The sequence below is a fragment of the Notolepis coatsorum genome, assembly GCF_963971535.1.
Source record: "Notolepis coatsorum genome assembly, chromosome: 11".
Lineage (NCBI taxonomy): Eukaryota > Metazoa > Chordata > Actinopteri > Aulopiformes > Paralepididae > Notolepis > Notolepis coatsorum.
The window spans coordinates 104695005-104722211 of NC_140175.1; the positions used below are offsets into that span (position 1 = coordinate 104695005).

The following is a 27207-nucleotide window of genomic DNA, read 5'->3' on the forward strand; positions in this document are numbered from 1 at the left end:
ATTTAAATTTTTTTTGTGGCCATCTTGGTCTATATGTCATAATTTGTCAAGTAATTTGTCAAGTATAATATTATATACTTATTGTTATGTGTCTTGTAAGCCCATATGGGCTGGGAATACACCTGTATGTAAGACACACAAATTAAAAACATCAATCAATCAATCAATTAACAACAACAATAATGCATATACTAATAATAATAATAATAATACATATTATAATTATATAATAATAATTAGGGATGTCCGATATTATCGGCCTACCGATATTACCCATTATTTACCCAGGCAAGCAAGTAAGAACAAATTCTGATTTTATTTATTGTCAAAAGTATGCATAATGTTGTGTTAATTCCACAACAAGAGATATGTAATGTTAATTACCTGAAATTATTCCATTTTGTGGGGGGGGGGGGGGGGGGACCCTGCATATATCGGTATCGGTTGATATCGGTATCGGAAATTAAGAGTTGGACAATATCGGTATATCGGTATCGGTAAAAAAGCCAATATCGAGCATCCCTAATAATTATTATTATTATAAATATAGCCTCAAGCAGCCATATGATGGTACAAGCCAAATCAGTGACATGGATGTTGTTAACTCGTCATAACTCATGAAACTGAGAACAAGGACACAGTGTCATAGACACACCAGGGCCCTCATTTATCAACAGTTCTTAGAAAGTGTTCTACTTTCGTTCGTAAGCACAGAATTTAGAATACGTGTACGCACAAAAAAATCTGGATTTATCACACGTGCGGACGTGTCTCACGCACACCGGCAAGTACTCCGTGTTGATAAATGCCACTTGTTCTACGCTCCGCGCTCGTGCACGATTTTAAGTATTCGCATATAGCACCGCCCGTAATTAACCATATACGGTAATGGAACACCCCCATGAAATGTGGAAAAGTGGACTAAGCCGAGCGAAGCGTGTTATGGGAGAAATACGTGACAGGCTGACAGACATGTACACGTACGGTGGTGTCTGATATGATATCTATTAACTTAAAGATCACATTAACTAATAAAGACCGTGCTGGAATATGACTGCCTTTTTCCGTTTTGTTCTATTAATACCCAGGGATTAAAGTTCTCCTCAATTTTATTCCAAATCGCGACGGATTTTCCGTCAATGTTCTACCTGCATATGATTTGTAGAGGCATACAATCTATTTTGATGTCGGTATTAGGTAGCCTATATTACAATAATACGAGAGCATATACAAGAACAATGAATCTCACTGCCATGTATGATGTAGCCTACGCCATGTGTAGCCTGCCTATATGTGATCAATACAAACTTGAACTTGAATTCCATCATGTCTCTGTGCGGGTCACTGCGGGAGCTCACAAGGCTGTTGTCACAATGTAAATAAAAACGTGCACTGAAAGGTTACAGTATGTAGTTGGTTGATTATTTGTATGACAGTCAGTAAACCCTTGCAAAAAGTATCCGTTTTATTTAATTAATTGAAAACATGCAACATTGCCTTTCCTCCCGGTATGCAGCAACGACATGAATCAGGCAAATGCGCATCGCAACATTGACTGAGTGGAATCCCTTTCTATTCACATAACTGCATTTGTGATGGAGCTTTGACAGCTACAGTAACAGTCTATTGCTCGATCCATCTCCAATATCACGATGGACCGTGCCGGTGGCAAAGACCCGAGGGTGGAGACTGACTTGAATGAATTCCATCATCATATTTATATGTTATGTCTGTCCACTAGGTTTGTTACATTGTTATTTCCCCCCCCTATCTATGTAAAGCGACCTTGGGTCTCTTGAAAGGCGCTATATAAAATGAAGCTATTATTATTATTGTTATTATTATTATTATTATTATCACGTCTGTGCGGGAGCTCACAAATAGACTGTTAGTCTCAGTGAAGTTTCAACGGAGGTAATCTATTCTAACCAACAAATTGAAGTAGAAAGCATTTCGTTGTGACCAATCTTATTTGGAAACATGACACAAAATAATAGTATTTCGCTTTTATTTGAAACAATATTTAATCGCGTTTGGAGGTGGGTGTTCTGCATCTGCCCCCCCTGCCAAACAAGCAGGCCAACCTCTTGTTCAAGCGTGAGCACGTTATAATTACACTGTCGCTATTTTACAATGAACTATAATGAATTACGGGTCATACAGAAGTTGAACACGCCAGTGTTGAAACTAATGCACGGAAGCTTATTTCCACGTTGCAGTCTGCAGTCTCCATATTCTACCACCGGGCGGCAGGTACGCACGGCCGGAGCTGTGCATAAATATACGCACAAAGTCAAGCACACGTTCAAATTGATAAGTCCCACACTTTGCTTAGAAACGATCGTACGCACGGGTTACGCACATATCTGCGCGTACGCAACATTGATAAATGAGGGCCCAGGGCCCTATTCCCCGTACCTGGTTCAACTAAGTCGATCAAAAGTCCCATTAGCCAGATTCAATTAACCCAATGTTTGAATCCAGGCTTTCCCTGTTCCTCGAACGCTGATTCAGTCTCGTTAATTCGAACCAGACTTGATACTCAGGATAATTGCGCGCGGCCGCCTCACCTGAAAATACAGCAGGTGTCGATCGCAGAAATCCTGATTTTCTAACGGCATTGATTGATTGATTGAAAACTTTATTAACAGATTGCAGAATGGGTACAATACAGTATGGCTCAATAGCCTCGCCGACAAGTTAAATACATAATCTATAGGCACATTTTAAGTCCCTCATCATTACCCCAATCAATCAGATTATATTTCTTTATGTGCCTGCTGGCAGTAGGCTTAATGGAATGAATAATCGAATGAGATCTTGCTAGAGAAAATAATTAGTTCAACTCTTTCAGAATAAGTAGATAAAAACAAGCCCAAAGAGTATCTAATTGATACGAATTAATAGATACTTATGAGGATATCTGTACTGTATGTGCTTAGGTATCATGTACTATATAAATACATGGTTCCCAAAGTTTTCAAGGCGCGACCCCCGAAATAACGTGTCAGAGTGGCTTACAGTTTAACTATTAATCAGGTTTTAATCTGTTTCGGACATCATCCATACATGCATTGAATTGATTAACCGTTGGTTTATACCAGTGACACCAGTCATGTTCATCACCCTCTTGTTCATCATCAGATAACAGTGCTTGAACAGATAAATGCATTTTCTCAAATTCATTCATCAAAACGTCAAAGGCTTGCAATTGCTCATTTTCTCAAGTCACGTCCACGTCATCAAATCCGTCAAACAGCGCATCTCCTCAGACATTTTAATACCAGTTACAATATCACAATAACGTGTGAGTGACAGCGATACAATTCAACAATCCACATATTCAGATTCGTCGTAATTCACATCCACAATCCACGTATAAAGACGCTTCAATTTATGCTTGAATGAAACACAATCCGGGCGCTCCGTTAAGCAAATACATCCATGATCCACAGCGGAGAATATGAAACGAATCAGAGCCAAACGCCCGATTTCATTCATTAAAAATATCCCAGCGGGATTCACATTTGCAATGCTCAGTTATTAAAATAACCACATAGTGTGTGTCGCGACTCGCGAGCGCCGTATCCGTATAACTATGACGTGCATTATTTAGGACAAAGTAAATCCATAGGCTGAATATGATTTATTATCAGCATTTTAAGTCTATTATTTTACATTTCAAAAGCCCCCTCTAGAAAAACGAAGCACAAAAACATAATTCAGAATGGTATAATGGGATCTAGACTGTGAGGAAGGGACGGGAGCTGGCATTTCTTTTTGCGAGGGCGTGGCCAGGTTATCCAGCTAACTGAACTTAACCCTGCGCTGGACCAGGTTCAAACTTTCTGATCTGTTGCCATAGTGATTTAGACGGCCGCGCTTCGGGGAACCGACAGGTCTAGCTTATGTCAAGTTATCCTGAAAATTATCCGGCTAACTCAGTTAGCCAGGTACGAGGAACAGGGCCCAGGAAGACCAAGGAGCTCATGGTGGACTTCAGGAAGACCAAGTGTCAATTACATTACATTCAGTTACATTTAATTAGTCATTAACACATGCACATATGAAAACTGTGGGCTGTGAACAGCGTAAAAAGTGTGTGTGTGGGGGGGGGGGGGGGGGGGGGGGGGGGGCACATGGAGATATACATAACATCTGATAAATACAGATAAAAACATGACATCACAGCAGAGTCAATATACTGTAGTGCAGGAACGGGGGAAGGGTAGGTGGGTGAAAGAGCATTGGGAGAGGTGGGGGTATGTATGACAGTGTGTGTGCGTGTGTGCATGTGCGTGTGTGTGTGTGTGTGTGTGTGTGTGTGTGTGCACGTTTGTTTGTGTGTGAGCGTGGCGAATGTGTGGGTTAGAGTTCTGGGTGCGTAGAGTTCAGTGGGCAGCCAGGTTTAGATGGGAAACAGCTTGGGAACCATCAAAGTGCAAGTTCATGACACTCCATCAAAGCTGGACCTGCACTTTGATGGTCACCATCTATTGGTCACCTATTTCAGTTGAGATGTTCTCATATCATCAACAGATATTACTGCACCTATTTCAGTACAGATGTTCTCATATCATCAACAGATATTACTGCACCTATTTCAGTACAGATGTTCTCATATCATCAACAGATATTACTGCACATATTTCAGTACAGATGTTCTCATATCAACAGATATTACTGCACCTATTTCAGTAGAGATGTTCTCATATCATCAACAGATATTACTGCACCTATTTCAGTACAGATGTTCTCATATCATCAACAGATATTACTGCACCTATTTCAGTACAGATGTTTTCATATCAACAACAGATATTACTAGTGAGAGTAGAGGAAACAGGAAGTACTGTAGTACCTTGGTGATGAAGTGAGAGTAGGGGAGGAAGAACTGCTCAGCCATGTAGAGCAGAGTGAACAGAGCCGCTAGCTTGTGTCTCAGCCTGGTGCGAGACTTCTTCCTCTCTTGGCGCTGAGGACTAGGGGATTCTGGGTAGACACAGGAAGTGCTGGGCTGTGGGGCTGGATCGGTGAGAGGGAGCACCGCCCTGAGGCATGCTGGGAACCGAGCGAAGAATCTGCGGGGCCAATCAGGGTGGCAGAACAGAGGACTGGTGGCCAGCATGGTGTATGCAAACATCCCTGTGGATATAGGGTTAGAGTTTTTAGAGCATTCTCACTGATGCTGAACAGGGTTCAGGGTTATGGTTAGCCACATAACTGGCGCCCAGAAAAGCGGCCATTTTTATTTTTTTACTTGAACTTGAGGACTGCATACTTTTATTTCAAAGCGTATCTTTATACTTATAGCACATGCATACGCCTGGTCTCTTTTGAAAGATAACATTCTGAAGTTTCTTACACAATAAAGAAAAATCACTTTTAGTGCTAATGTACAGTAACATAGGGCTGAACTTGAGTTGTACTTGTAATTGTGTACTCACGTTTTTCTGTAGTAGTTACAATATCCAAAAAAAAGAATATCCAAAAATTGGTATATATATACCAAACAGCCTGGAGTCTTGTGTAGTACAGGTCCAAATTTCATAGAAATCCGTTCAGAAATGGGTGATTTAGAGCGATTTTGGTAAACTGTGTAAAAAATAAGTTCTCCAGTAATCCATTTCCTCATGAAGGCAATGCAATGCATTCCGTGAATTTTTCACTTCCCGTTTCGCTCATAAATTTTCACCTAGATCCCTGATTCGCACAACCCCACGTGGGGTATCATTGGAAAGCTACACTCATTGGCTACAACCCTGTTGCAATCAGAGCCTCGGGAGTCAGGGGTGGTAATCTGGGGCTCGCATGTACAAAGTCGTATGCCTGACATATCGGCATGTAACTCGAGAACCGCTGAACGAATTTTGTCGAGTGAGGTGGCATTCGAAAGGCAACAAATATGGCTTTAATGCTATATATTATAAATAATAAAATAAAGGCCGCTAGACGCTCGCAAAGTGCTGTGTTGCGCCGGTGGGCCCATCGTCCGGTTGCATGTTAACTGGTTGTTAGAGCATTCTCACTGATGCTGAACAGGGTTCAGGGTTATGGTTAGAAGATTCTCACCGATGCTGAACAGCTGGGAGTTCATGCAGTGGAAGTAGCTGACGAAGAAGATGGCGTAGGGCCGCGTGGCGTCGAAGAAGAGCAGCCAGCCGGCAGTCAGGTCCAGAAACAGGCCTCCGCCGTGAATCACCAACAGATTGACCAGCTCCACAGGAAGGATCAGCCTGGGTCAGATAAACGGACAACCTTTTCCTTTATTGATCCCCTTGGGGGAAATGCAGATGTCATAGCAGCACAGGGGAGGGGGAGGGTACAGGCAAGGTATTAAAAATTACAATAGAAATATAAGAATAAGGGCGGCTAAGTGGCGCAGTGGGCAAGGCGCTCGCCACTAATGCAGGAGATGCTGGGTTCGAGCCCAGCTCTCGGCATTGCTACCAGCTTGGCTGGTCGTTCATACTAACGCAATTGGCAGTGTTAGGGGTGGGAAGCTGGTGGGTGGGGATCGGACGTTGTGGACAGCGACTCCTACAGGTCGGTTGGTGCGCCTGCGCAGTAGAATCAGGAAGCGACGAGGGCGGTGTGTCCCTCCCACGCAGACCCTCGCCGCTGAGAGATCGCGCTGTGCAGGTGAAAAGATGCGATGGCTGCTTCCTCGAGTACCGGAGGGGACGCGTGATGCAAGGCTTGTGGGAGGCATGGCCTAACAGCGTTCGAGACATGGGGAGGGTAGAATTGGACGATACGAAATTGGGATGGGAGAAAAATAGAAAATGGGAGAAAAAGTAGATTAAAAAATATATATATATGAGAATAAAAGATTTAAGAATAAAAGGTAAAAAACAAGAGTACATGCCCCCCCCCCGTATCATATACAGATCCTAAGTCAACCCCATGTGCAAATATATATATAGCCAAAGTTTTGGCTACTCTGTACAACGTACTCCTACCAACAGATTATCAATAAATATAAAATATGCGTGTACAAATAATATCGAAGGTGCTACTAAATCAACGATGTGTGATTCCTTGTGCAAGGTGCAATAGTATTAAGAACCTTAACTTTAAGAGGGGTGTGGTCAGTGATCAATAAGAACATTAACTTTAAGAGGGGTGTGGCCAGTGATCAATAAGAACATTAACTTTAAGAGGGGTGTGGTCAGTGATCAATAAGAACATTAACTTTAAGAGAGGTGTGGTCAGTGATCAATAAGAACATTAACTTTAAGAGGGGTGTGGTCAGTGATCAATAATAACCTTAACTTTAAGAGGGGTGTGGTTAGTGATCAATAAAAATATTAACTTTAAACGGGGTGTGGTTAGTGATCAATAAGAATATTAACTTTAAGAGGGGTGTGGTTAGTGATCAATAAGAACATTAACTTTAAGAGGGGTGTGGTTAGTGATCAATAATCAATAGGACAGGCTTCTAAACATCCTTAACCTTTCCTTAAATAAGGTTATTTTAAAAGCTGCTGAATGATAAACTGACTTGAAGGGATCGAACAGCCAATGGTGGGCCAGGTACGACATGGAGTACCCCTCCACCCAGTCTAAATCCAGCTTCTTGATGCCAGCAATGAAGTAGACAATGAAGATCTGGAAGGAGATTAGAACATGATAAACATGTCAATAAAACAAGCAGTGGGTCCTATCTGAGAAGTCAGACGATACTAACACTGATACTGCAGTGGTCGGTCTGTCTGATATTGTGGTGGGTCTGTCTGATATTGTGGTCGGTCTGTCTGATATTGTGGTGGGTCTGTCTGATATTGTGGTCGGTCTGTCTGATATTGTGGTGGTCTGTCTGATATTGTGGTCGGTCTGTCTGATATTGTGGTCGGTCTGTCTTATATTGTGGTGGTCTGTCTGATATTGTGGTCGGTCTGTCTGATATTGTGGTCGGTCTGTCTGATATTGTGGTCGGTCTGTCTGATATTGTGGTCGGTCTGTCTGATATTGTGGTCGGTCTGTCTGATATTGTGGTCTGTCTGATATTGAGGTCGGTCTGTCTGATATTGTGGTCGGTCTGTCTGATATTGTGGAGGTCTGATATTGTGGAGGTCTGTGGTCCTACCTGTGTCCTGAGAGTGTGGTCCTACCTGTGTCCTGAGAGTGTGGTCCTACCTGTGTCCTGAGAGTGTGGTCCTACCTGTGTCCTGAGAGTGTGGTCCTACCTGTGTCCTGAGGAGAGTGTAATTCCAGAGTGGTACATGGGCATTTCTCTTGGCTGGTTTCCGTAATCCATCAACTGACCTGCAAAACAGACACATTCTGAGAAGTTAATTCAGGGTTCCCACAGACATTGCAAAATTAAATTCAAGCTCTTTCAAGTACTTTTCTAAGCACTGTTTTTCATTTTAGGGCATTTAAAAAGGATACAATTCACTTTTAAATGCTTTATAGAAAGAAAATCGGATCCAATATTTATGGCTTATAACTAGGGATGGTCGATATTGGCTTTTTTACCGATACCGATATTGTCCAACTCTTAATTTCCGATACCGATATCAACCGATACCGATATATGCAGGGTTTCCCCCCCCAAAAAACAGAATAATTTCAGGTAATTAACATTACATATCTCTTGTCGTGTAATTAACACAACATTATGCATACTTTGACAATAAATAAAATAATAATTTGTTCTTACTTGCTTGCCTGGGTAAATAAAGGTTAAATAAATGTAAAAAAAATAATTTAAATTAAAAAAATCTTTTGAAAACAGATAGATATTTTCCGATATCAAATTTTTATGCCAATATCGGTAGGCCGATAATATCGGACATCCCTACTTAAAACCAATTTGATAGTATGTCACCAGTCTCTCCAGTCTCTCCAGTCTGTCTCCAGTCTGTCTCCAGTCTGTCTCCAGTCTGTCTCCAGTCTCTCTCCAGTCTGTCTTCAGTCTCTCCAGTCTCTCCAGTCTCTCTCCAGTCTGTCTCTCCAGTCTGTCACCAGTCTCTCCAGTCTCTCCAGTCTCTCTCCAGTCTCTCCAGTCTCCAGTCTCTCTAGTCTCTCCAGTCTCTCTCCAGTCTCTCTCCAGTCTCTCCAGTCTCTCCAGTCTCTCCAGTCTCTCCAGTCTCTCTCCAGTCTCTCCAGTCTCTCTCCAGTCTCTCCAGTCTCTCCAGTCTCTCCAGTCTCTCTCCAGTCTCTCTCCAGTCCGTCTCCAGTCTGTCTCCAGTCTCTCCAGTCTGTCTCTAGTCTCTCCAGTCTCTCCAGTCTCTCTCTAGTCTCTCCAGTCTCTCCAGTCTCTCTCTAGTCTCTCCAGTCTCTCCAGTCTCTCTCCAGTGTCTCCAGTCTGTCTCAAGTCTCTCCAGTCTGTCTCCAGTCTGTCTCCAGTCTGTCTCCAGTCTCTCTCCAGTCTCTCTCCAGTCTCTCTCCAGTCTCTCCAGTCTGTCTCCAGTCTGTCTCCAGTCTCTCCAGTCTCTCCAGTCTGTCTCCAGTAGGGCTGTCCCCGACTAAGGATTTGGATGGTCGACTAGGATTGGCCAAAATTTGCCGTTAGTCGACTATTGGTCAAAAAAATATATATATAATATTAAACATTCCATTTGGGCTGTGGGGGGTGCTTGATGTCTGAAGGAGTCGACTGAAGGCTTCTTGTCCTCTGCAAAAGCATGCAATTGGTCCACTGATGGATACATGTTGATATTTGTCTAGTCTAGTGTGTTCATTAGATGGGTGAAATCCTCTTTCAGTGCCTCTGTGCCGGTTTTCTTAGGCAGTTAGCCTCTGGTATGCGTGCCATTAGTGTTAGAGGCCTCTTTTCTTTTGGAAAGAATGATTAAAAAATAAAAATATATTTTTTTTTATTATATTCGACTAAGAGGTTGGCCAGACGACTACGGCTCCTTTCGACCGATTAGTCGACTAATCGATTAATAGGGGTCAGCCCTACTCTCCAGTCTCTCTCCAGTCTGTCACCAGTCTCTCCAGTATGACACCAGTCTCACCAGTCTGTCACCAGTCTGTCACCAGTCTCACCAGTATCTGTTGGCGTCCATGAAGAAGAGCTGGAAGCCGATGAGGCCGTAGAGATAAGAGTGGTTGTTCCAGGCGGTTTTATCCAAGAAGAACACAAACCAGTAGGTGGAGGAGAACATCAGGCAGGACAGACGGTGGAAGCAGCCCAGCATGATGCCCAGAGCACCTGCACACACACAGAGACACACAGAGACACACACAGAGACACACACACACACACACACACAGAGACACACACACAGAGACACACACACACACAGAGACACACACACAGAGACACACACACACAGAGAGAGAGACACACACACACACAGAGACATACACACAGAGACACACACACACACAGAGACACACACACACACAGAGACACACACACAGACACACACACACAGAGAGAGAGACACACACACACACACACACACACACACACAGAGAGACACACACAGAGAGAGAGAGAGACAGAGAGACACACACAGAGAGACACACACAGAGACACACACACAGAGAGAGACACACACACACAGAGACACACACAGAGAGACACACACACAAACACACACACAGAGACACACACAGAGAGACACACACACAGAGAGACACAGAAAGAGACACACACACAGAGACACACACACACACACAGACACACACACACACACACACAGAGACATACACAGAGACACACACACACACACACATCATAAGAACCAACAGTATAAAGTAGGGATGCTCGATATTGGCTTTTTTACCGATACGATATACCGATATTGTCCAACTCTTAATTTCCGATACCGATATCAACCGATACCAATATATGCAGTGTTTCCCCCCCAAAAAACTGAATAATTTCAGGTAATTAACATTACATATCTCTTGTCGTGTAATTAACACAACATTATGCATACTTTGACAATAAATAAAATAATAATTTGTTCTTACTTGCTTGCCTGGGTAAATAAAGGTTATGTAAATGTAAAAAGAAAAAGAAAGAAAAAAGAAAAAACCATATTTTCCGATATCACATTTTTATGCCAATATCGGCCGATAATATCGGACATCCCTAGTATAAAGCAATTTTTATTTAATTAACATGTCTCCCCAATTCTCCCTCAAGGCTGCTCACTTATTCCCCTAGGTTACAGTCAGGGTCAGGGTTGCTGTGTGTCAGCCACCAGAATATAACGACATAGACCAGCTAACCACCACAGAACATAACAACATAGATCAGCTAACCACCACAGAACATAACAACATAGACCAGCTAACCACCACAGAACATAACAACATAGATCAGCTAACCACCACAGAATATAACAACATAGACCAGCTAACCACCACAGAACATAACAACATAGACCAGCTAACCACCACAGAACATAACAACATAGATCAGCTAACCACCACAGAATATAACATAGACCAGCTAACCACCACAGAACATAACAACATAGATCAGCTAACCACCACAGAATATAACATAGATCAGCTAACCACCACAGAATATAACAACATAGATCAGCTAACCACCACAGAACATAACAACATAGACCAGCTAACCACCACAGAACATAACAACATAGATCAGCTAACCACCACAGAATATAACAACATAGACCAGCTAACCACCACAGAACATAACAACATAGACCAGCTAACCACCACAGAACATAACAACATAGATCAGCTAACCACCACAGAATATAACAACATAGACCAGCTAACCACCACAGAACATAACAACATAGATCAGCTAACCACCACAGAATATAACATAGATCAGCTAACCACCACAGAATATAACAACATAGATCAGCTAACCACCACAGAACATAACAACATAGATCAGCTAACCACCACAGAATATAACAACATAGACCAGCTAACCACCACAGAACATAACAACTAGGGGTGGGACGATACATCGATCCAGATCGATACATCGATGTAATTATCAACGATCGAATCGGATCGATGCAATGTAATAAGATCGATTCATATCGATACTCTTATTTTGAAAATCCTGTGGCGAGTCTCATATCCGCCTAAGAACAACAGCAGTAGCTCCGTGTGTGTAGATGTTACAGCTCTGTGTGTAGACGTTACAGCATAGCATTCTCCCTTTCTGTGTGTGTGTGTGTGTGTGTGTGTGTGTGTGTGTGTGTGTGTGTAGACGTTACAGCATATAGCGTTCTCCCTTTCTGTGTGTGTGTGTGTGTGTGTGTGTGTGTGTGTGTGTGTCTCTCTTTGGAAAGACCAGAATGAGGTCAGAGGAGTTTGATGTTTTTGTTATTTAAACAATATAATACATAATAAATGTAGGCCTATACATGATCATGCAACATCAACAAATTGTTGTAGGCACGGTTTGGGAGAGGGAGGTAGGGAGGGGTTTTAGGCTGTGAGTTTTGAGTTCCAAAAAATGGAGCTTAAAGTTTAAAGCTCAATATATCAAAACGTGGCACTTTACAGTGAACAGGAGGTCTATTTGTATTAAAAACAATAGATTGATTTTCCTTTGATGTCTGGAAGAGCTCAAAAATACAAATGTCAAAATGATATTTGTTACCTTTTTTTTGTTGATCTAAATGTGACTGATTGTGTTAAATGGGCATATGATATCATCTCATATTATCGATTGCAGGCACCTGAATCTAATCGTATCTCGTATTGTATCGTGAGACTTTGTGATATCGCCAAATATCGTATCGTTGTCCAAAGAATCGATATCGTATCGTATCGTGATGAAACTGGTGATTCCCACCCCTAATAACAACATAGATCAGCTAACCACCACAGAATATAACAACATAGACCAGCTAACCACCACAGAACATAACAACATAGATCAGCTAACCACCACAGAACATAACAACATAGACCAGCTAACCACCACAGAACATAACAACATAGACCAGCTAACCACCACAGAACATAACAACATAGACCAGCTAACCACCACAGAACATAACAACATAGACCAGCTAACCACCACAGAACATAACAACATAGATCAGCTAACCACCACAGAACATAACAACATAGACCAGCTAACCACCACAGAACATAACAACATAGACCAGCTAACCACCACAGAATATAACAACATAGACCAGCTAACCACCACAGAATATAACATAGATCAGCTAACCACCACAGAATATAACAACATAGACCAGCTAACCACCACAGAACATAACAACATAGACCAGCTAACCACCACAGAATATAACAACATAGATCAGCTAACCACCACAGAATATAACATAGATCAGCTAACCACCACAGAATATAACAACATAGATCAGCTAACCACCACAGAATATAACAACATAGATCAGCTAACCACCACAGAACATAACAACATAGACCAGCTAACCACCACAGAATATAACAACATAGACCAGCTAACCACCACAGAACATAACATAGATCAGCTAACCACCACAGAATATAACAACATAGATCAGCTAACCACCACAGAACATAACAACATAGACCAGCTAACCACCACAGAATATAACAACATAGATCAGCTAACCACCACAGAATATAACAACATAGATCAGCTAACCACCACAGAACAACATAGATCAGCTAACCACCACAGAATATAACAACATAGATCAGCTAACCACCACAGAACAACATAGATCAGCTAACCACCACAGAACAGAACAACATAGACCAACTAACCACCACAGAATATAACAACATAGATCAGCTAACCACCACAGAATATAACAACATAGATCAGCTAACCACCACAGAATATAACAACATAGATCAGCTAACCACCACAGAACATAACAACATAGATCAGCTAACCACCACAGAACAGAACAACATAGACCAGCTAACCACCACAGAACAGAACAACATAGACCAGCTAACCACCACAGAACAGAACAACATAGATCAGCTAACCACCACAGAATATAACAACATAGATCAGCTAACCACCACAGAACATAACAACATAGATCAGCTAACCACCACAGAACATAACAACATAGATCAGCTAACCACCACAGAACATAACAACATAGATCAGCTAACCACCACAGAATATAACAACATAGATCAGCTAACCACCACAGAACATAACAACATAGATCAGCTAACCACCACAGAACAGAACAACATAGACCAGCTAACCACCACAAAACAGAACAACATAGATCAGCTAACCACCACAGAATATAACAACATAGACCAGCTAACCACCACAGAACATAACAACATAGATCAGCTAACCACCACAGAACATAACAACATAGACCAGCTAACCACCACAGAACATAACAACATAGACCAGCTAACCACCACAGAACATAACAACATAGACCAGCTAACCACCACAGAATATAACAACATAGACCAGCTAACCACCACAGAATATAACATAGATCAGCTAACCACCACAGAATATAACAACATAGACCAGCTAACCACCACAGAACATAACAACATAGACCAGCTAACCACCACAGAATATAACAACATAGATCAGCTAACCACCACAGAATATAACATAGATCAGCTAACCACCACAGAATATAACAACATAGATCAGCTAACCACCACAGAATATAACAACATAGATCAGCTAACCACCACAGAACATAACAACATAGACCAGCTAACCACCACAGAATATAACAACATAGACCAGCTAACCACCACAGAACATAACATAGATCAGCTAACCACCACAGAATATAACAACATAGATCAGCTAACCACCACAGAACATAACAACATAGACCAGCTAACCACCACAGAATATAACAACATAGATCAGCTAACCACCACAGAATATAACAACATAGATCAGCTAACCACCACAGAACAACATAGATCAGCTAACCACCACAGAATATAACAACATAGATCAGCTAACCACCACAGAACAACATAGATCAGCTAACCACCACAGAACAGAACAACATAGACCAGCTAACCACCACAGAATATAACAACATAGATCAGCTAACCACCACAGAATATAACAACATAGATCAGCTAACCACCACAGAATATAACAACATAGATCAGCTAACCACCACAGAACATAACAACATAGATCAGCTAACCACCACAGAACAGAACAACATAGACCAGCTAACCACCACAGAACAGAACAACATAGACCAGCTAACCACCACAGAACAGAACAACATAGATCAGCTAACCACCACAGAATATAACAACATAGATCAGCTAACCACCACAGAACATAACAACATAGATCAGCTAACCACCACAGAACATAACAACATAGATCAGCTAACCACCACAGAACATAACAACATAGATCAGCTAACCACCACAGAATATAACAACATAGATCAGCTAACCACCACAGAACATAACAACATAGATCAGCTAACCACCACAGAACAGAACAACATAGACCAGCTAACCACCACAAAACAGAACAACATAGATCAGCTAACCACCACAGAATATAACATAGATCAGCTAACCACCACAGAACATAACAACATAGATCAGCTAACCACCACAGAATATAACAACATAGATCAGCTAACCACCACAGAATATAACAACATAGACCAGCTAACCACCACAGAATATAACAACATAGATCAGCTAACCACCACAGAATATAACAACATAGACCAGCTAACCACCACAGAACAGAACAACATAGATCAGCTAACCACCACAGAATATAACAACATAGACCAGCTAACCACCACAGAATATAACAACATAGATCAGCTAACCACCACAGAATATAACAACATAGATCAGCTAACCACCACAGAACATAACAACATAGATCAGCTAACCACCACAGAACATAACAACATAGATCAGCTAACCACCACAGAATATAACAACATAGATCAGCTAACCACCACAGAATATAACATAGATCAGCTAACCACCACAGAATATAACAACATAGACCAGCTAACCACCACAGAACATAACAACATAGATCAGCTAACCACCACAGAATATAACAACATAGATCAGCTAACCACCACAGAACATAACAACATAGATCAGCTAACCACCACAGAATATAACAACATAGATCAGCTAACCACCACAGAACATAACATAGATCAGCTAACCACCACAGAACATAACAACATAGACCAGCTAACCACCACAGAATATAACATAGATCAGCTAACCACCACAGAATATAACAACATAGACCAGCTAACCACCACAGAATATAACATAGATCAGCTAACCACCACAGAATATAACAACATAGACCAGCTAACCACCACAGAATATAACAACATAGATCAGCTAACCACCACAGAATATAACAACATAGACCAGCTAACCACCACAGAATATAACAACATAGATCAGCTAACCACCACAGAATATAACAACATAGATCAGCTAACCACCACAGAACATAACAACATAGATCAGCTAACCACCACAGAACATAACAACATAGATCAGCTAACCACCACAGAATATAACAACATAGATCAGCTAACCACCACAGAATATAACATAGATCAGCTAACCACCACAGAATATAACAACATAGACCAGCTAACCACCACAGAACATAACAACATAGATCAGCTAACCACCACAGAATATAACAACATAGATCAGCTAACCACCACAGAACATAACAACATAGATCAGCTAACCACCACAGAATATAACAACATAGATCAGCTAACCACCACAGAACATAACATAGATCAGCTAACCACCACAGAACATAACAACATAGACCAGCTAACCACCACAGAATATAACATAGATCAGCTAACCACCACAGAATATAACAACATAGACCAGCTAACCACCACAGAATATAACAACATAGATCAGCTAACCACCACAGAATATAACAACATAGACCAGCTAACCACCACAGAATATAACATAGATCAGCTAACCACCACAGAATATAACAACATAGACCAGCTAACCACCACAGAATATAACAACATAGATCAGCTAACCACCACAGAATATAACAACATAGACCAGCTAACCACCACAGAATATAACATAGATCAGCTAACCACCACAGAATATAACAACATAGATCAGCTAACCACCACAGAATATAACAACATAGATCAGCTAACCACCACAGAATATAACATAGATCAGCTAACCACCACAGAATATAACAACATAGATCAGCTAACCACCACAGAATATAACATAGATCAGCTAACCACCACAGAATATAACAACATAGACCAGCTAACCACCACAGAACATAACATAGATCAGCTAACCACCACAGAATATAACAACATAGACCAGCTAACCACCACAGAATATAACAACATAGACCAGCTAACCACCACAGAACATAACAACATAGATCAGCTAACCACCACAGAACATAACAACATAGACCAGCTAACCACCACAGAATATAACAACATAGATCAGCTAACCACCACAGAACATAACAACATAGACCAGCTAACCACCACAGAATATAACAACATAGATCAGCTAACCACCACAGAATATAACAACATAGACCAGCTAACCACCACAGAATATAACATAGATCAGCTAACCACCACAGAACATAACAACATAGACCAGCTAACCACCACAGAATATAACATAGATCAGCTAACCACCACAGAATATAACAACATAGACCAGCTAACCACCACAGAATATAACAACATAGATCAGCTAACCACCACAGAATATAACATAGATCAGCTAACCACCACAGAATATAACAACATAGACCAGCTAACCACCACAGAACATAACATAGATCAGCTAACCACCACAGAACATAACAACATAGACCAGCTAACCACCACAGAACATAACAACATAGACCAGCTAACCACCACAGAATATAACAACATAGATCAGCTAACCACCACAGAACATAACATAGATCAGCTAACCACCACAGAACATAACAACATAGACCAGCTAACCACCACAGAACATAACAACATAGACCAGCTAACCACCACAGAATATAACAACATAGATCAGCTAACCACCACAGAATATAACAACATAGACCAGCTAACCACCACAGAATATAACATAGATCAGCTAACCACCACAGAACATAACAACATAGACCAGCTAACCACCACAGAACATAACATAGACCAGCTAACCACCACAGAACATAACAACATAGATCAGCTAACCACCACAGAACATAACAACATAGATCAGCTAACCACCACAGAATATAACAACATAGATCAGCTAACCACCACAGAACATAACATAGATCAGCTAACCACCACAGAATATAACAACATAGATCAGCTAACCACCACAGAACAGAACAACATAGATCAGCTAACCACCACAGAATATAACAACATAGATCAGCTAACCACCACAGAACAGAACAACATAGATCAGCTAACCACCACAGAACAGAACAACATAGATCAGCTAACCACCACAGAACAGAACAACATAGACCAGCTAACCACCACAGAATATAACAACATAGATCAGCTAACCACCACAGAATATAACAACATAGATCAGCTAACCACCACAGAATATAACAACATAGATCAGCTAACCACCACAGAACAGAACAACATAGACCAGCTAACCACCACAGAACAGAACAACATAGACCAGCTAACCACCACAGAACATAACAACATAGACCAGCTAACCACCACAGAATATAACAACATAGATCAGCTAACCACCACAGAACAGAACAACATAGATCAGCTAACCACCACAGAATATAACAACATAGACCAGCTAACCACCACAGAACATAACAACATAGACCAGCTAACCACCACAGAATATAACAAGGCAGGTTACGCAGGGCGGCTACGTGGCGTAGTGGGCAAGGCGCTCGCCACGAAATGCTGGAGACACTGGGCTCGTCAGTTCGAGCCCAGCGCTCCACATTTGCTTTCAGTTTAGCTGGTCGTCCGTACTAATACACATTGGTCGTATTAGGGGGTGGGAAACTGATGGGTGGGGATCGGGCGTTGTGGACAGCGACTCCTACAGGCCGGTTGGTGCGCCTGCGCAGTAGAATCAGGAAGTGTCGGAGGCAGCGTGAGCCTCCCACGCGTTACTCCTCGCCACTGAGAGATCGAGCTGCGCAGGTGAAAAGATGCGACTGCTGTTACCTCAAGTACCGGAGGGGACTTGTGCTATGTATGACTTAGTCCACATTGCAGCCGGCTTGTGGGAGGCAAGAAACAGCGTCCGTGACAGGGGAGGGTTGAATTGGATGATACGAAATTGGGATGGGAGAAAAATATAGAAAAATGGGAGAAAAAGTGGATAAAAAAAAAACAAGGCAGGTTACGCACCACAGAACATGATGACGTAGACCAGGTACATGTAGTCCATGGGCAGCGGCCGGAGGAAGTCGAAGAGTGGGAAGCGGCAGACCGGGGCTCCGTCCAGATACCTGTAATCCAGATGACTGAGACCCCGTTCCTGCGTGATGTCTATCGCCATCAACAGACCTGGAGGAGAGGAGAGGAGAGGAGAGCCACCATTTTATTTTTATGCTCGCTTATGCCTGTATTTTTTACTGTTGTTGTATGTCCGTTCTATTTTATAATTTTTAGACTATTTTTAAACTTAATCATTTTAAACTATTTTATTATTTGTATTACTGAATAGAGAGCCTATTAGGATGTTAGATCCTAATGTGAAACACTGTGATTTACCATACCTTGCTATGCTCGCTCATGCCTGTATTTTTTACTGTTGTGAAGCACTTTGAACTGCAACCTCTGTATGAAAAGTGCTATACAAATAAAGTTATTATTATTATTATTATTATTATTATTATTATTATTATTATTATTATTATTATTATTATTATTATTATTATTATTATTATTATTATTATTATTATTATCAACAGACCTGGAGGAGAGGAGAGGAGAGGAGAGGAGAGGAGAGGAGAGGAGAGGAGAGAGGAGAGGAGAGGAGAGGAGAGGAGAGGAGAGGAGAGGAGAGGAGAGAGGAGAGAAGAGAAGAGAGGAGAGGAGCCATCAACAGACCTGGAGGAGAGGAGAGTAGGGATGCACCAATCCGACTTTTTCAGTCCCGATACCGATTGTCCAAATTATTTTCTCCAAAGAAATTATAAAAAAAAAAAATTTAATCCACGTTTTCTTATTTTTTTTATTAAAATATATTTTGTTTTTAAGAATTGTAAAGGATCACAAGTGTGTTTTTGATTTTAAAAGAAAGGTTGAGATCCAAGGCAGCTCTACAATTTTTTTAAAAGCCTTTATTTATTGGCTTACATTATTTAGAAAAATCTTTTTAAAAAACCGACATGTTTCGGCCTACATGGCCTTCTTCAGGGTGTTGTAGCTGTGACAAAACAATACTGTGACTAAATAGAGGAAAAAAGGAAAAAACATAACTCAGGGAGTGACTAATTACAATGGGGGACAGCTAGTCCCAATTAAATGAAGGCAAAGCAACATTCTCAACTTGAGTTGAAGAAATATACAATAGTACTAAATAGAAATAAACAAATTTGTATATTTGTTGTAAACAAAGACAGAAAATAAACTTCATTCGTTCAATTAATAAACTGTATGCCTCACTGTGTGGAAGAGACTGGGATCATTCTTTTGTGCAAGGCAACATCAGGCTTGACTTAAAACATTACTTTCCTAACTTAGTGAAACTAAATGTAACAAATTAACACATAGATATAAATGTACTGAATGGTTATTTCTTATTTTATTTATTATAATTATTATTTTTTTTAAATAAAAAATATATTCCGATATATATATATTTTTTTACCGATACCCGATCCAGCTATTTTACCGATATCGGCGGCCGACACCGATATCGGATCGGTGCATCCCTAGAGGAGAGGAGAGAGGAGAGGAGAGGAGAGGAGAGGAGAGGAGAGGAGAGGAGAGGAGAGGAGAGGAGAGAAGAGGAGAGGGAGAGAAGTATACAGCCATGATCAGACCAAGTCATAAGTCAAGTCTTAGACAATACGTCTACTAACTATAAAGCAAATATGTTTATACTATTAGTATTACCTATCATGCTAATATGTCTATACTACTACCTATCATGCCTATACTACTACCTACCTATCATGACGAACAATGAAGTGTAGCCCTCCTGATGACTTGTTGTTCACAATTGAGTAAATGTAAGTCTATAGCCATCATCAAACTTTTAGGATATAAAATAAGTCTGGAGGATATAAGATAAGGTAAGATCAAATAAGTCTGGAGGATATAAGATAAGGTAAGATAAAATAAGTCTGGAGGATATAAGACAAGGTAAGATAAAAATAAGTCGAGTGTACAGCCATCATCAGACGTGGAGGACATAAGCTTCTTGCTTAATCCGGTGATCATAGCACTATTGTACATGCCATCATACAGTTATATGGGTAGACTATAGTTTGAGGAATGTAGTTAAGATTATATGATTACAGTGTAAAGCAGTTACAGAAAGCAGTAGGCATGTACCTTTATTTATATTTGTATTATTTATTTATTCATAATGTTTGTAATTTTTTTAGAGATTGTTACTATAATGTTCATCTCTTTCGTGCTCAGATCAGTGTATATGACACTCTTCCAATAGCAACAAACCTGCACAGGTGGGGACTGAGTGAGGACCCACTGTGCAGGTGAAGTAGAGGGGGAGGCATGACGGAGCACATTCTGGCGGGGTGCAAGACTGGGAGATACAGGTGGCGTCATGGCAAGGTCCTCGCAGCACTGGCTGACGGCCCCGGCAGACCAGTCGCACACGCAGGCACTCGCGGGTTCCGTGCGAGATCGCGCACGTGGCCTGGCACACCGAGTCCGACTTCAGAGCGGGGCGAAAGTGCATGGAGGAAGGCACGTTTACATTGGAACAGCTGTAAATGCCTAGTCTATATGCGAAGTCAGTCAAGATTTTTTAAAGATTTCCAGTTCCAGTGTTCCTATTGTCCATTTTGCATGTATAACCAGTTATTATATAATTAATTAGAATGTTAGAATTCATTTTAGAATGATGATCAGTGTGACTGTACTCCTGAAAGAGTATAGTAATATGGTTTATTTGTATTGGGAAAGATACAGACACATGGTTGAACAACATCTATATGTGTGGTAATAATGCAGATATCGAGTGTATTTCTGTGAAAATGCGCGCGGCGGCGCACACGCCTCTGAATCCAACTGAAGCGAAAACGATCGCTTCCGCCCCGCGAGTCGCGCGCCCGCTTGCGGCCAGTGGGCACAGCTACGTCCGTTAACATGGGAGCGAAAGTGAAGCGCTGGTCGCCCACCTGCTGAAAGTTGCGGCTAGTGTGCGGCCGTGACACCTTGGGAGCAGGAGAGAAGGAGAAAGCGACCAGCCCCCTCCATCCAGTTCACTGCGCCCAATGAGCAGGTTGGCACCTCGCATGTTTTTCCTTCCGCCGTCAGTGTGTGTGAATGTGAGGATATAAGTTGTAAAGCACTTTGGATAATAAGTGCAGTCTATTTATATAAATGCAGTCCAGTTACCTGTGCTCCTGCAGGCTACACAGTCGTGGGAGGTGAGGGTTTGACCTGAGAAGAAGACTGAGTCCTGACATGGTCACGTGGGCTTAGAAGGAGAAGAGGATCATCCTGATCGAACTGACGGTCTCGTGGGAAGACGGATGCGAGGGGGAGGCCTCTGAGAGGAAAGACACTAAGGGCCCTTTCTCACTCACCCTATTCGTTTCTATTCCGTTCCGTTCTGGCCCGTTCCGAGATCTGATGCGAACTCCCCCCCCCCCCCTCTCCCCACTGGTCTAATAGAAATAAATGCATTCAAACAAGAAACTAATATAGTATAGAAAATAGCATGGCAAACAAAAATTGCCAGGCCTAATGCGAGCCAGGGAAGTGCTGTGTGTTTGTAACGTGGCTTCATGTTGCTGTCTGGTGTTATCTGCCCAAAATTCAAGCAAGCATGACAGTAACAACGTTGTGTGTGTCACGCCCCCCGCACCCTCACGGCCCGATTCCGAGACCACCTAATCCAACTGATCCCGTTCAGCGGGGGGTAAAACGAATCAGCGCCGTTTCGCATCCCAAAAGGGGTGAGTGAGAACACTCCCCCCCGTTCCCGGGAGCAGTGATTCGATCCCCAAACGTGAGTGAGAAAGGGCCCTAAGTAGCAGCACCTGGTCCAACAATGCAGGGACAGAGGGTGGCAGGCCTGGCTATTTACAGTTGAGGTCGGCTGTAGGGATGGGTACCGAATCCGGTACTTTTAAGGGTACCGACCGAATCACGTCGGTACTACCAAGTACCGATTCACGTGAGATCCACCGGTGCCACATTTCGGTTATAAAAATATTAAAAAAAAGTCCGATGACGTCGTCAACGTTTGGTTTACCGCAAAACGAAACCTATGAAGTGTGCCGCACGTTCACGTCAACATTCACGCGCACAATACACGCTTACCTAGTATTTGACTTGATTCAACAACAAAGCAGTCGGGGCAATGGCAAGCCGAAAACGGTTGCAAGTGTGGTTACACTTTACAAAGCTAGATGCAGAGAATTTTACTTAAGTGGTTATGAATGTTTTAATGCACAAAACTGCATATAAATATAAAATATTTATAGCACCTAAATATAAATAGCACCTTATAAGCAATCCTTTTTCCAAAATAGATTCTGAACAATACAAATAAATATTTTCAAATAAAATACATACGGGCGGCTGAGTGGCGAGTGGGCAAGGCGCTCGCCACTAACGCAGGAGACGCTGGGTTCGAGCCCAGCTCTCGGAGTTGCTACCGGCTGGCCGGCCGTCATACTAATACAATTGGCAGTGTTAGAGGGTGGGAAAGCCGGTGGGTGGGGATTGGACGTTGTGGACAGCGACTCCTACAGGTCGGTTGGTGCACCTGTACAGCAGAATCAGGAAGTATCGGGGGCAGCGTGAGCCTCCCACGCGTTACTCCTCGCCACTGAGAGATCGCGCTGTGCAGGTGAAAAGATGCGACGGCTGCCTCCTCGTGTACCGGAGGGGACACACGTGATGCAAGGCTTGGTCCTCACTGCAGCCGACCAGTGGGAGGCATGGTCTAGCAACGTTCAATGTTTTTCTTACCAAAAAGACAGCGGAAGATTCCGAGGGACGCCGGGTCGGTGGGACGACTCAGCAGGCAGACCAGGCCGTGCCACGAGGAGACGTCCTCCTTCTCGAAGCCAAGCAGACGCTTCATCCTGCTGCTCGCCTCAACGCTGCCCCCTGCCGTCTCCGCCTGGTCGGGGTTTGTCTCTGCAGGGTCAGTCTCTGCCTGGTCAGTCTCTGCCTGGTCGGGGTCAGTCTCTGCCTGGTCGGGGTTTGTCTCTGCCTGGTCAGGGTCAGTCTCTGCCTGGTCGGGGTCAGTCTCTGCCTGGTCGAGGTCAGTCTCTGCCTGGTCAGGGTCAGTCTCTGCCTGGTCGGGGTCAGTCTCTGCCTGGTCGAGGTCAGTCTCTGCCTGGTCAGGGTCAGTCTCTGCCTGGTCGAGGTCAGTCTCTGCCTGGTCAGGGTCAGTCTCTGCCTGGTCGGGGTCAGTCTCTGCCTGGTCGGGGTCCATCTCTGCCGGGTCCATCTCTGCCTGGTCGGGGTCAGTCTCTGCCTGGTCGGGGTCCATCTCTGCCGGGTCCATCTCTGCCTGGTCGGGGTCAGTCTCTGCCTGGTCGGGGTCCATCTCTGCCGGGTCGGGGTCAGTCTCTGCCTGGTCGGGGTCCATCTCTGCCTGGTCGGGGTCAGTCTCTGCCTGGTGGGGGTCCATCTCTGCCTGGTGGGGGTCCATCTCTGCCTGGTGGGGGTCCATCTCCGCCTGGTCGGGGTCCATCTCTGCCTGGTGGGGGTCCATCTCCGCCTGGTCGGGGTCCATCTCTGCCTGGGTGGAACTCTGCTCTATGAGAGGAGCACCTGCTAGGCAAATAGTTACAATCTTCATTCAGAACGTTTTATAATAATAATAATAATATTATTATTATTATCACTACTATTGTTGCTGTTATTATTCTTGTTATTGTTATTATTAGAAATATGCACTCTCTGACAGCTAGCACACATGACACAGATCCTGTCATGATGACATTTATCTAAAATTCACATCAGCCAACAGGCCCTATATAGCCTATAGGCTCTAACAGTCTCTATAGTTATCAGTCTACAACTCTAACAGTCTATAGTCATCAATATACTGCAGTGCCAACCGTCTACAGCTAGCTCACATCTAGGCTACAGCCTACAGCTAGCAAACTGTCTGCAGCTGACAGCCTGTCTTGACGAATTGAAAATGGAGGACCCTTGTGTAAACACGACGAAAGTCTTTCTCTGGTCTTCATCCTCTTACTAGCAGTTGTTGTTGTATGTATTGAGCTGTACTGTCTGTATTGTACCCATTCTGCAATCTGTTCATAAAGTTTTGAATCAATCAATCAATGATACAACCTGAGCCCACACAGCTACCAGTCTACAGAGACACAACTGGGAACGAGGTTGTTCTTGATTGATTGATTGATTGATTGAAAACTTTATTAACAGATTGCAGAATGGGTACAATACAGTACAGCTCAATACATACAATTGTTAAGGGGATGCAGACCAAAGAAAGACTCTCGTCTTGTTTACATCAGGGTCCCCGATTTTCAATTCATCATATGACATATATGACATACATGACATACAGATAGACAGTACTGCTACATCTATACATTTATGACATACCAGATGTACAAATACAGTACTGTTTGTGATACAAAAAGAGTCCAGAAAAGAGAGTATATACATTTGACGTTTATTCTACAGTTAACTATGCTGGCTAAAAGCTCTCTCGTAGTGTTACATATTAATTAGACACAACATTGAACACAAAACTAGCAGCTAACGTCACAGCTGTAACCAGTCTAGCAGTAGAGCTTACCTGTTTTATTTTCTCTATGCCTATTCTTATTATTGTATTTTGCACACTCAATGCGGGCATGACCACCCGCATTTCACTGTATGCCCTGGTAATGTATGTGACAAATAATAAACCTCTTGATTGTTTCCAGCTAAACAGTGTAGTAGAGTAGAGCTAACAATCTCCAGTCTACCTGTAGTGCTGCCTGCTGCCTCCTCCATGCTGCTGCTGCTCTCTCTCCCTCTCTCTCTGCTGTGTTGTGTCAGTCCAGGACGACGTGTCAGTCACTTCCTCCCAGAGCCCCGCCTCCAGACAGACCTCTAACCCTATTGGTCCGGTCCTCCCAGGACACCGCCTCCAGACAGACCTCTAACCCTTTAACCCAGCGGTCAGGAACATTCCGAGAGGAATCCCACTCAAGTCAATAGTATCCATCTGCAGAACGTCAGCGCAGCACTCTCAGTCCCCGCGCTGTCAGGCCCCTCGCTCTCCCAATGGCTGATTTGGGTCACGAGACCGTCACAGGCCCGCTCAGCAGCGCCACCCACCCAATGGCTGAATTGGAGTATTGCACTGTGCGGGCAGATCCGCGATGCGTTTATTTAAACTTTATTTAACAGATTGCAGAAACAGACTACAGTACAGTATAATACACACAATTGTTAAGGTGATGCAGACCAGATAAAGACTTTCGTCTTGTTTACATCAGGGTCCCCCATTTTCAATTCATAATGACATTTATGACATACTCAATGCAGTACTGTTACATTTGTGACATACAGTAAATATATACAAGGGGGAGGGAACTGTACATTTATGATGAATTTAAAATGGGGGACCCTGATGTAAACAAGATGGAAGTCTTTCTCTGGTCTGCATCCCCTTAACAATTGTGTGTATTGAGCTGTACTGCAGATTTTGACAACAAAATTAACAATATGATGCCGCAAGTTCTGTTATATTTCAATTGCCTTACTTATTTACATAAGTATTATAGGCATACAGCAGTATTGTACAGCCAGTAACTATACTTTTGCTCACAAATTCCTGAGGGGCCTGACAGCGCGGGCCTGACAGTGACAGCGCGGGGACTGAGAGTGCTGCGCTGACATTCTGCAGATGGATGCACTCAAGTTGTGCAGCTTGGCCATGTGACACCGACTGGGCGTGGTTGAACATAGATATATATAGAACACATCTATGTGGTTGAAGATGTTTATTTGTCGCACAGTAGATGACGCAGAGTCGCCACGTGTGCCATTTGATAACAACAGCTTCCAACGTTACATTGAGATACTTTATTCTCAACTTGTCTACTCTGTA

At 42.6% G+C, this 27207-nt stretch overlaps 1 protein-coding gene across 2 annotated transcripts in view; it reads right to left on the reverse strand.

The window, feature by feature from the left end:
- The window catches only part of ggcx (gamma-glutamyl carboxylase), a 43704-nt gene extending 17538 nt beyond the window's left edge, over positions 1-26166 (reverse strand). The window contains exons 1-8 of one of the 2 annotated variants that reach the window (XM_084324006.1): positions 26078-26166; positions 24093-24905; positions 19320-19478; positions 10000-10165; positions 8190-8268; positions 7505-7611; positions 6073-6236; positions 4862-5145 (exon numbers count right to left, since the gene is read on the reverse strand). In XM_084324006.1, coding sequence (XP_084180132.1) covers positions 4862-5145; positions 6073-6236; positions 7505-7611; positions 8190-8268; positions 10000-10165; positions 19320-19478; positions 24093-24905; positions 26078-26105 — 1800 coding nt within the window. In that variant the 5' untranslated portion in view covers positions 26106-26166. Of the gene's footprint in view, positions 1-4861; positions 5146-6072; positions 6237-7504; positions 7612-8189; positions 8269-9999; positions 10166-19319; positions 19479-24092; positions 24909-26077 lie in introns of both variants that reach the window. The other variant, XM_084324005.1, reaches the window with a different exon arrangement.
- Between the last annotated feature and the right edge of the window lie 1041 nt (positions 26167-27207).